Raw genomic sequence first — 12,733 nt, 5'->3', positions numbered from 1 at the left:
ACACCCTCTGCAGTGGCCTTTCCCACTACTTTTTGACATCCTTCCTGCTTCATTTTTATGAAAGGTGTCTGTGCACATACAAATGTCTATTTGTAAACCACACACACACGGGCATCATTGTATTAGTGGACGTAGTTTTATACTGGAAATGCATATTACTGTCCCTTGTTTTTTGCAAAGGGAAGCCTACCGTACAGGAGACATGGTAGGAAATCCCTTCTTTCTTCTAGGACCCACAGCAAACGGTTCCCAGACCGGGATTCAGGCATAAGGTAGAGAGGGAGGAAGGCAGGACTCTAGTGGTCTAGGCTTCTAGGACCTGGTGCAACTTTACGTTGTCTTTCTTCAACAAAGCACAGTGAGGATGGGAATGGCCTCTTCAAAGGCCATCTTTCAAGTGATTAGTGTAAAACCCACACATCCTTGAAACTGCAGCTATCGGAGATATTCCATGTACACCCCAAGCCTGAAGTCAGCCTGGGGGTGACATCTGAAAGCACAGGCTCTTACAGATGCTTATGTGTGACTGGAAATATCCACAGAAACTCACTTCCCCTCTAATCTCAGGACAGTTACCCCAGGGAGGAGGAGGTGGGTGCTCTTCACACCCTCCAGCCTTCTTCACAGCCCCTTAGCATTTCACCTGAAGGCTACAGCTTCCTTCTCTGGGGATGTTCAGAGTCAGAGCCTAAACTAAAATATGCCCTGAAAAATAACACCCACTATTTCCAGAGGCAGAGAGAGAAAGAGAGAGAGAGAGAGACAGAGAAAGAGACAGAGACACACAGAGACACACAGAGAGACAGAGACACAGACAGAGACACAGAGAGAGACACACAGAGAAAAAGACAGAGACAGACAGAGACAGAGATGAGGAGAGAACACTCAGAAACAGACAAGGAGGCAAAGGTTTCATTCAATGTTGCAGGTAAAGTTAAGTGTAAACCAAGGTCTTACATTTAAAGTCATTTTTTTTATATTTACTTATTTGTGCAGAGGTGTGTACATCAGAAGACAATTTGCAGGTGTTGGGTCTCTTTCACCGCGTGGGTCTCAGGGATTGAACTCAGGTCCTCAGACTTGGCAGCAAGCACTTCTACCCAGTGAGAAATCCTGCAGATGCTGAGCTCTCTCACAGACAGAGAAAGAACAATGATCTAGCTTACCGGTTCTCAACCTATGGGTCAAGACCCGGGGGTGGGGTGGGGAATCGAACATCCTTTTCATATCAGATATCCTGCACATTAGATATTTACATTATGATTCATAACAGCAGCAAAATTACAGTTATGAAGTAGCAATGAAAATAATTTTATGGTTGGGGTCACCACAGCATGAGGAACTGCATTAAAGGGTCACAGCATTGGGAAGGTTGAGAACCACTGCTCTAGCTTTTTCTGCTGTGGGAGTGGTTTTGGGATAGTGTCTCCTACAGCACGGGTGGGCCAGGAGCTAGCTGAAGTCCAGGATGACCTTGAACTCGTGATGACCCTGCCCTACTACTGGAGAGGTTGGGGTGACTAGCTTGTGTGCCATCACCCTAGGTTTAGAATGCGATCAAGGATTAGATGCAAAGACTCCGGCCTGCTGAACTACAGCACCTCTTGCACTTTTATGTTCGAAGGAACTGGAAGAAATCTAGGTTTGCCTCTTGGGATGATTTTCATTTAACCGCTGAGACCAAGCATATTCAGCTGAGATCCAAAGCTTAAGTGTTTTAGGCACCTTGAGAGCCCTGAACAGCAAGAAGGATCCAGGAAAGATGGCTGCATACTGATGCCTTAGGAACAAAACTCATGAGCTGCAGAACCTTTGAAAACACACAGGAAGCCATACTGCATTTTAATTTTTCCAGGGCTATGCCTTAGACTTCATCTGATCTCCATTCTCTTCTAATAATCCTATGCTATTATTACACAAATGAAACACTGGGCACAGTAGAGTGTTAGAAAACAGACATCTGGAGGTGGTGGTGGCGGCGGCGGCGGCGGCGGCGGCGGCGGCGGCGGCGGTGCACGCCTTTGATCCCAGCACTCGGGAGGCAGAGGCAGGCGGATCTCCGTGAGTTCGAGGCCAGCCTGGTCTACAGAGGGAGTTCCAGGACAGCCAGGATTGCATAGAGAAACCCTGCCACGAAAACCCAAAACCTGAAACAAACAAACAAACAAACAAACAAACAAACAAATAAAAATGCAAACAAACAGAAACATCCACTGTTTTCCCGCTCTTTAGCATTTTACCCCAGCTGACACTTCCGCACGTCCCTCGGGTCCTCCCTGCGCCCACGTGCACACACTCACATCCGGAGCTCCTAGTCAGACTGAGCTCACACTGGACATGTCATTGCTCCTCATCGTGCCCTGTCCCATCATCACTTCTTATCTAATATGCAGACCGTTTTGAGTTTTTTCAGTTCTTCCATCGTGCCCTCTGTAACCCAGTCATTGCTGCAGCCCTTGTTACTGCTCCTACAGCCCTTGCACCAGTTTAATCTGGTCAGACCCATTTCTATGGCACTGTTTACTGAGGAAATCAGGTTGTTTGTTTTACAGAATGTCTCTAGATTGGTCTTGTTGCTTTTTCACTGTGTTAATATCAAAAGCATGAAAGGGATCAAATTATAAACTGGAGGTGATGTGTATTTCATGAACATTTATGCCACAAGATACCTAATGACAGTTAACCCACTAGGAGTGAAGTGTAATGAGTCAATGCCTGAATTAGCGTGACAGCAGTCAGATCCTCCCAGCTTCTGTGAAGGTGAGTGCAGGTTCTCACACACCCTTGACCAAAGAATGGTCCCCTCTCCCAGAATGAGATGTGGACCAGTGAGGGAGGAAGGGGACAGCTGTCCAGATCTAGCCAGCCAGACCAGGTGAATCAACCCCGATGAGCAGCGGGGGGAGGGGGGTGCAGAGGCTGAAGCCAGACCACCCTCATATCAGACTCTGTGCTTTAGTGTACAGTCCTGGCTTTTCCCTTGTGACTGAAGGGGTCAGGGAAGAAGAGAGGAAGTAGAGGAAGGATGTGCACTGTTGGTTGCCCTGGTTTTATACCAGTGTTCACTAATCATGATTATTATTTGAAGATTCTACCAGACCTTCAAAGAACTAATACTCCTCAAACTTCCAGAACATGGAAAAGGAGACATTTCCAAATTCCTTTTATGAAGCCACCATCACCCTGATACCAAAACCAGACAAGACTCAACAAAAAACAAAATTATAGACCAATATCTCTGATGAACATGGACACAAAAACTCTGGAAAATACTTGCAAATTGAATTCAAGAACACACCAAAAAGATTATCAATCATAAGCTCAAGTAGTATTCATCCCAGAGATGTAGAAATGTTTGACGTATGTAAATCACTCAGTATAATCCACCACCTCAACAGACTAAAGGATAGAAATCACATGATCATCTCATTAGATGCAGACAAGGCCATTGACAAAATCCAACACCCCTTCATGGTAAAAGTCTTGGAGAGAATATAAGCACAGGGAACATGTCTCGGCATAATACAGGTAATATACAGGGAGCCCACAGCCAACATCATCCTAAACAGCATTTTAAGTAAACTCACAGCATTTCCAGTAAAATCAGGAGTAAAACAAGGATGTCCACTGCCTCTCCCCTGCTTACTTTGTGTTCTAATAGTTGGTCTACTTGAGGTCTCAGAGCAATAAGACAAACGAGAGAGATAATAGAGAAACAAGCAAGAAAGGGGGAGTCAAAGCGCCTGTACGTTCAGGAGACAGGACTCTACCTCATCCTAAATACTGGTGGGCCATGGCTGTCATCTTTCTGTCATCTTACTTGCAAGGCGCAGTTCAGTTTGCAGGGCGCAGTTCAGTTTGCAGGTCTCCTTGCAGATGCAAGAGACACAAAGACTACCCCAGATAGTCCGAAGAACTCAGTAAGAAAGAATGCCAGCCCAAACAGAGTAGGCCCTTGAGGCTAGCTAGCAGCCCATTTCCTTGTCTGTTAGCAACGTTCCTCTCTTCTCTACCCTTCTCTTTCAGAAGTCAGCAAAACAACTACAGTAGAGAATTTATGACATCAGACGGAGCTCCTTAGACACATCCTTTTCTCTCCCTCTTCAACGCCGCTGAGGACTGAACCCAGGCCTTGCACCTGCTGGGTACATGCTCTACTTCCGATCTCTGAAGTGACCCGTACACATTCCATTCTGACCTGTGCTGCTCAGCATGGCCTGACACACAAGTGTAGTCACTGTGTGCATGATTCTGCTCTGGTCCACTCAGCTCTGGCTGCTAATGTTGCTTTCAGGGATGATGTTACCACTATCACTTTTAGGAAGAATAATCTATCATTTGGTTTTGTACACAAAAAATAATTTAAAAAAAATCAATGGAGCAAAAAAAATGGCTTAGAAATAAAAAGGGAACAAGAGTAGTAGTGATATTTACTACCAGCTTTTATAAAGAAAAGTAAGATTAAAGAGTGGCTACTTTAACAAGGTGGAAGCCTGCAAATGTGACCTCCATCTTTTTTAGATTTTCTCCCAACTTGGGAATCTTTTATTGGCTACAGCCCAGCTTTTCTCCTCACCCTCGGGCCAACGTTTCAGCTTGGTTGGGAACAGCTGTCAGTATTTCTCTTTGCTGCCAGTCAGTCAAAAAATGTGCTCCTGTTGGAGGCTTGGCTTCAACCCACCTAGGGTGCCGAAAGCTTTAACGTTTTCACACCCAGGCTGTGCACAGAAGTCCATCTCAGTCAGAAAAGTGCACAGGACCACTTGAAAGTGGCCCAGCGTCAGAGAGACTTTCAACATATATCAGAAGTCTATGGCAAAGTGATGAATTTTACTATGTGTACCAAGTTAATGGGGACAAAAGGAACACATTTGGGGTAGCAGGAAACGAAGAGTGCCAGTACATAATAGTACATAATTGCTCCAATTCTCAAAACAAAACAAAGCGATCTTTTATGTGGCCTGGGGATTTGGTTAAGAACTAAAGCACACAATGCTTGGCATTAACCAATTAGTGCACGGAAGTCTGTGCTCCTAAGAGCTGAAATCACTCTCTTTTTAAATTGACAACCGCACATCACTCCCTGCTTGGATATGATACATTTTATTTAAAAATTCCTGAATTAATTTCCTGGCTCACTGTATGTCTGTCCGACCAAGATTGCAAGGTGTTCATATGTAAGAAGGCCGTCTTTCAAAGGCTTCCTGTATTTATGACTGCACACCCACCAGAAATGCCGTGAACATCCTTACAAAAGAGCCGAAACCTGCAGCAGCCCGGTGACATTCCAAGTTTTGAATGGAATGTGAATCCATTAAGATTACTAGGTAGCTTCATTGATATCCTTGAACTTGTGCCAGATGTTAAAAGTGCCAAAGAAGACACGGAATGAAACCAGGCTCCAGGACCCCAACTTTGGGTATTTTTGTATGGAAATTGTGTTTTCTTGTGACTCACTGAAAAACCACACCATGCCTTCCCCGTTTAATTGCAATCTCAGTTTTCAGGAAGCAAAGAGAAGTAAGATAAATAATTTAAGTTTCTCTTCCACTGGGCTTTTCGCCTGCACAGCCCTGCACTTTCACTGGCAAGGTAGGACAGGCGATGAGGGAGTGAGAAAACCGTTCTGAGAAGTGCTGGGTCAAATGAAGCGCCACTACATCACGAGTGACTCACCCATCCACTCAAGAGTGATTACTCGGCAGCCACGAAGCAGCCACGCTAATTGGACAGTGGCTTATTGCCAGCTCCTGTTGACATGACCTACAATTCCCTGGCTGCCAGCCACCCTGTCTCTTTATCACACCCTTTTTTTTGTAATCTGGTTGGGAAGTGAAATAATTTTTAAAAACTCTCTCAAGTGCTATTTAACTTCTTATCATGAATTAAAAGTTTAATTAAATCCTCTGTTAGAGGCCTGGGTCCTATGATTAAATATGACAAAATAATAGTTATGATTACTGATCAAGTGAGGAACTTTATAGCTCTGAACTTTGTCTTCAAAGCTATTATTAACTTTAATTGAAACAGCTAAGAGTCTCCATTATAGGAGAAAAAAAGAAATGTAAGGGATATTTTGTTCATATACAAAAAAAGTTTAAAAATGAATGAATACACAAACTATTTTACAAAATTTAATTTGAACAACACTATGGTTGAAGGGTGTGTTAGAGATCCCTATCAAATGTTGATCACTGTGGTCATTTTATATCAAGGATAAACAGGTATAATGAAAAGAATCCTTTAAAATGCCATTGAAATCAGGTCACTTAAAAATACTTTTTATATGGCTCTTGGGTTTTGGTATATTCAAGTCCTGCTACTACGCCAAAAGAGGAACATGTTTCTGAATGTTTCTTTAAATAGGGTGCACTGGCCTCAGGATTTAAAAAAAAAAAAAAAAAGCAACAGGTTTAAAAGCAGCTTATGTGTCTCATTTAAAATTAGCTGTTGCTGCGGCTGTCCGCATTGGACTCTCCCTGCTGTTAGAAGCACCCTGCAGCCTCCAAAGAGAGCATCCAAGCTCCCTCCCAGGGCTTTCCTTTCATTCACCCCCACTGAGACCAAGGCCCCAATGTCAGGGCTGGAAGTCACTTTTGCCTTCTATAAATAAATTCTGCCTTTAGGCATTTCAGCACTATCAGCACTCGGTTCCAGCACCTGAAAACTTCCCACTTGCCTGTAAGTAGTTGCTTGGAATATTTTGACTTCTTATTTATTTGCTTTTTTTTTTTTTTTTTTTTCATCTCCTGCCAAGTCTCACTAATGCAACTTGGAAAATTGCAACACAGCTTTTAATGAGGATTCTGAGCTAAGAGCCATTTCACCAGAGAAGACTGTTCTCTCCTTTTATGGGAAGAATAACACCTACTGTTTCTATAGCACCAGCCTTCCAAGAAGTCGAGCATATCACGTTTCATTAATCTGAATGGCAACCTGCCTGTCAAGCTGGGATCCAGCGCTGCTACTCTCTGCCACACTCCTATTGAAACTGGGGTCATTAAATGAAATTATTTTCTCAGGACTACAAACCCTGAAACAGTGAAGGACTCATGATCTGTCTGCATCTTGCACACTCTGTCTATGTTCTAGGTTGTTGCCTCTCCACAGTCCTCTGGGCTCCTTGGCTACCACCTCCCATGAACATGTAAGACATTTTCTTACAACTAGGGGTGCTGACACAGATGAGCTGCAGCCTGGCAGCGGTGCCTTTTCTGGAGGCTTTCTTTCCTTTCCTAACAGCTTGTCTCCCATTTCTATGGTCTTTTCCTGCTTCCCAGTCCAAGCATCTCCTTAATTCCTGGCCAGCAACACGACTTCTCTCTTCCTCCAGCACCAACCTAGAAAACTTCAAGGACCAGAGACCTACCACACGGGGTTACATCTCACAGATCACCCAGGTCCACCCCACCACTCAGATACGTCAAATCAGTCCCTTGGTCAGTAGACCCTATCTCCTGTGCACTCAAGGGCATCTGTTCTGTTTCCATGAGAATCAATCAAGTTTTCCTTTCCTTCCGGAAATTTTCCATTAGCTTAAGTACTGGAATTGGTTAGCTCTACTGTAGTAACCAATCAAACATCAAGTTCGTTCTTCTTTTCGCCCTCCCTCCTCCCTCTCTCTTCTTTGAAACTCACTATTGCCAAGGCTGGGCTCAAATGCTTCAGTTTTATAAGGGGCCACAAGTCTGCTTCAACAGGCCTATCTTAAAACACTAGATTTTGTTTGTTTGTTTAGTTTTTTAAGACATGGTTTCTCTGTGTAGTGCTTGCTGTCCTGGAGCTTACTCTGTACATCAGGCTGGCCTTGAGGTCTGCCTGCCTCTGCCTCCCGACTGCTGGGATTAAAGTTGTGCTCCACCACTGCCTGGCTTAAAACACTAGATTTTAATGGCTTAACATGGAAGTCTGTTTCTTAGTCATGTCAGAATGTGATGTGGTGAAACAGAGAGGCTCCCTTTTGCAGAGGGCGACTGTTAATGCAGGACTCACATCTGGTCAAGGTGCTCTGGGTAGGTGACAAGAGAACGCATAGCTTTAAATGGGACACCCAAACCAACCCCTCAAGGCTCACGGGACACAGAGCAAGAGGGAGCAGAAAGAACGTAAGTGCCAAGGATGAGGACACATGCCAGAAGATGTTGCCATCCAGATACAATGTGGCCAACGGATATCTGCACTAGATCGGACCCTCCAACATTCCATGGAGACTAGAGGAGGTTAGATCGGACCCTCCAACATTCCATGGAGACTAGAGGAGGTTTTCCGAGGCTCCACCCCGTCCTGAGAAGCTAAGGACTGCTAATGGTTGTGGCTGGGGTAGAGAGGGTTAGGTATCAATTTCTTACAGGTGTAGCCATTGGGGGATTTGTTCTGTTCAGAGGGAGAGGAAGAGGGATGGCAGAGGGTGATGAGGGTGACCGTAATTAGAACACATTGTATATACACGAAATTGTAAAAACCCAAAGCGATTTGAGCCAGATGGCTGTCCTTCAGCCCTGACTCAGGGATTTGGGCTTCAGCTTTCCGAAGTTCTTGGGCACCAGCTAAACTGATGGGGAAAGTCAGGAAGGACTCAGGCCACTCTAACAGTCTCAGACCAGAAGTGACAAGGCGGCCCATCTCCATGCCACTGGCTACACTTAGTGACATGGCCTACTTGACTACCAGTGGAGCCTTTCTTTGTGCGTCCAGGAAAGGAAGGAAAAGCGGGTGTGGTAAACACTAGTACTGTTTGCTGCAGTGTGCAAGCATGCTGGAGTGTTTTCCTACTTAACAGAAAAACTATTTCCCTCCAGCTACTGGCCCAGGTCTCTGCTCGCTATAATCTGAGCAGCCTTACTTACAGGCAGCTGAAACTGGGCCTTCTGTTCTGTGGAACACAGGTGGGTCGGCTTTCTGCTCCTACTGCATCTGCCCACCAAGTGCTCAATGAAATCCCAAGCAGCTTCTACACTGCTGAGTGGCCTTTAATACTCTGATTTCCAAGTTCATAACTCCAGGCTAGACTTTGCCCATGAATATACATACATACATACATACATACATACATACATACATACATATATATGAATAAACAAAACTGGGTATTAAACACTTCTACTTGGATGTGAACAGGCATCTCAAACTCCACACATACACACAGGACTCCCAGTCCTGCTCAACCCTCTGCATCCACAAATTTACTCCCCCGTCTTGACTGATCTCAGTTAATGGTAATATGGTTCTTCCATTATCGTTGGAGCTAACTGTTTCTCATTTCCTCCTCTCCACTCATATATCCAGCTTGCAAGGACATCCCCTAAGCTCTGTCTTCAGAACAGCCCCGGATGTGGCACTGACATCCCTCTGTGCCATTATCAGGGTCCTCACTTAGCATATGCTAAGACACTCCGTGAGGGGGTGGAAACTATAGAAGGCAGGACCTAGTGGGAGGAAGGATGTCCCTGGGGTGGCTTCCTGGAGGATGTGTATGACTTGGATCTTTGTCTACTTTCTCAGCTTCCTGGCCATTAGGAGTCAGCCAACTCTACTCTACTGTGCCCTTCTGGCATGGTGTTCTGTGCTACCTCAGGCCTAGAAACTACACAACTAAGTGATGATGGACTGCTATGGTAAACCAAACGAATTCTTCTGCCTTTAAGTTGTTTTTCTCAGGTATTTTTTCCAGTGACAGAAGGCTGAGTAACACACGGGTGACACACGGACTATAGGGACAAACGTCATTGTTTAGGGCCAGAAGCAACAAGACGAATACTATAGCCAACTCACTCTTAACTAGTACTATAGCCAATTCACTCTTAACTAGTACTATAGCCAATTCACTCTTAACTAGTACTATAGCCAATTCACTCTTAACTAGTCCAACCATACAGGCCAAGCACACTTTCACTGCATGTCTTTGGCTGCAGTCAGGGTCTTCTCACTCTGAATAGATGTGAGTAATGGCATGGAGAGAAGCATTTGTATCAAGGGTTTGACTGGAGAAGAAACTTCAGATTTTGTAACACTTATTTATAACTTGGCTTTCTTTACCTTTTACTGGACAGGTATTATATGCTGGTAAATAATTTAAGGGCTTCAGATTTTTAGAGACTCTTAAAAGTAAGAACCTGGCTCAGAGAGATTAAGTAGAGCAGGATTCAAGTTATAATTGGGAACAGGCTGGGGCTTAGGGAAGGATGAGGTAGGGCTAACATAGTCACTGAGGAAAGACTCATTACATAAAGTAAGATTTTCATTTGTGTATATATTTCAATATCTTATTTTTGGAAATGAGTAATACACACACACACACACACACACACACACACACACACACACACACACACGAAATGGCTCTCAAATAGAAAATACTGATAAATAAACAATGAGCATCACTTCCTGAGACTACTTTGAATTACTTGAAGTTCTGTCAACAGTTCCAGAGAATTCTAGAGTTGGAATGAGTAAGGAAGGTGTTCTTGTTCCCACCTGGAGAAGGTAGACTTGCATCTGACAAGTGGCCTGCTGCAGGATGGGCTGGATTTAAAGCCTTTACATTTATGATCTCAGTTAAACCTAGCGACAACTCACTGACTGCTACTCCTCCATTTAGTTCAGCTGGAAACGCCCACCCTGCTCAGGACCACACCATGGCCGCCATTGCTCTGTCTTCTCTTGTTACCTGCTACCGAACAGTCCACTCCCTGACTTGACCCTGGTCACTTCATCTTTGAATGGTTTATTCTTTTCCTTCTCACACGACTGTACAAGAAATGAGAATAGAGCTGTCTGTGATGATTATGAAAGGATGGCTAGGTGAAGCTATTTCAAACTGATACGGTTCATCAGCTGGCCATTCTGCTCTGTGCAGGCAGTCACAAACATCGTCTAGCAAGGGACTGCAATCTGGTGTCTCCTCAATCCCACACATCTTGCTTTTAGCGCTGCGTACTGAACATGCTAGGCAAGTGCTCCAGCACTGAGCTGCATCTCCATCCCCTTCTGTCCGTTTCTTTCATGTTAGATTTGGACGAGTTCCGGTGGTGTGGATGATCATCCACCACTCCCTACTGTTTTACGTGTAACTATCGACTCAAGAACGTCTTTGTTGTGTTTCTGAAGGCATCTAGGTTTGCGATCCTGGAACTCAGTGGTAGTTGGGATCTTTAACTCATGTCCCCAAATGACAGTACCAAAATGACTGAATTCACCAAAGCAGTTAAGAAACCTGAGCAGGGGATATTTTCAATACCGATGAGAAAAGCAAATTTACACTTCTTAGAATCTCACTGCATTGATGGTGAGAAGTGCTGGTTGCTTTTTTTTTTTTTTTTTCCCTAAGCAAAGAAGGTCCTGCGAATTCTTTCACTGTTTTATTCTCAGGGGAAATCTAATGATCCATTTGAAAGAGAGAAGAAATAGCAGTGATTCAAATCCTACACAGAGGACTGCATCAGACTGAGGCTGAACTATTCAAAACCCGAAGTTTAAGTGAACTAGAAACTAGGAGGGCCTGGGCCCCAGGTGAGGCTCGCTTCTTCCCTTAAAGAAGCACGCTCACTTCGTATGTGTACTCCCGAGGCTTCAAGTGTATCAAACACAAACTGATGATGCTACAAGCCAACATCGGGAGACGTGGACATCACTGTGGCCTAGTGCACACGCGACTGCTACCTCCTTCTTTGCCATTAAAAAAAAAATAAGTCAATAAACCTCCTGTAACAACCACACAGACACACCAAGGAGCTGTACCTCTTCAGGCAAGCTGACCACCAAGTCATCCTTCGTCTGTCCAACCAGGGCTTGCCAGAAGTATTCACTGCAAGCCGCCAGCACTGCCCGGTGGGCGCGGAACTCCTTCCTCTCCACAATCAGAGTCACGTCACAGAGAATGTCCTTTTTCCGTTGGTCATTGAGGCCCAGGAGGATGTTGGCACAGTGGACTGTGGACTCATACACATACATGGGGGAGTCAGGCTTCTCATCCACAGACATGCCGTTCAAACCCTGGAAGAAAGAACGGCTCGGTCAGTATCCCACAAGTGATAGGTAAGGTGGACGGTCAGAGTGCCCAGGTCCCCCAGCCAGGAGCCTGGCAGACGGGGAGCAGGGCTGCCAAGCAGCACAGTCATCCCGGGTTGGCATAACGAAGCCAGAAACATCTGGAAGCTGCTACCTGTTGCTTCCCTTCCACTTACTGCCTCTCTTTACCCTGAGTCTTTTAGTGGAACACCTCAACACTGGGTAGTTTTGATTTCATTAGGAGGCTAAAATGAAGCTTGTGTGTACAAACAGTCTAATTACTAACTGAGATTTGTGTTAAAAGGGAACAAATCATTTTTGAAGTATTTGAAATGCTGTTTTGATGAATTACATGTAAGTTCCTAAGTTGAAATTTGGCAAAGGTGTTAAGTAGACTAACTATTAAATCCTGAGATATTATTCAACAAACACACTAGACTGTATGTGCACTAAAGTGTAGTTATGTCTGTTATTCCATCTGCCCTCTACCCTGCATGGCAGAGTGTGAGCAATACAACATGGAAGTCATTCCTGTCTGGGATATGGAATGATGCCCTCATTATCTCAGAGGACCCAATGAACATCTTTAAGGAAACATTATTGCAATAGGAACCATGAGAAAAGATACATTCAAAGTAAGATTTACAAAGACTCCTTTGCTTTAAGAAGTACCCAGGGAGCATTTTTACAATGCACTGTCCACAAAGGTTGAACCACAGGTTAAGGT

General features: G+C 44.5%; 1 protein-coding gene across 2 annotated transcripts in view; it reads right to left on the bottom strand.

Annotated features, from left to right (window-relative positions):
* Positions 1-12,733, bottom strand: part of Bach2 (BACH transcriptional regulator 2) — a 347,663-nt gene that overhangs the window by 72,197 nt on the left and 262,733 nt on the right. For both annotated transcript variants that reach the window (XM_015994181.3, XM_076564020.1), the window contains exon 4: positions 11,737-11,991. In XM_015994181.3, the coding sequence (XP_015849667.1) occupies positions 11,737-11,979 (243 nt within the window). In that variant the 5' untranslated portion in view covers positions 11,980-11,991. The remainder of the gene's footprint in view (positions 1-11,736; positions 11,992-12,733) is intronic.

Source organism: Peromyscus maniculatus, chromosome 2 (assembly GCF_049852395.1).
Source record: "Peromyscus maniculatus bairdii isolate BWxNUB_F1_BW_parent chromosome 2, HU_Pman_BW_mat_3.1, whole genome shotgun sequence".
NCBI classification, from domain to species: Eukaryota; Metazoa; Chordata; class Mammalia; order Rodentia; family Cricetidae; genus Peromyscus; species Peromyscus maniculatus.
The sequence above is the reverse complement of the archived record's forward strand: the minus strand, read 5'-3'. Positions and strand labels throughout refer to the sequence as shown.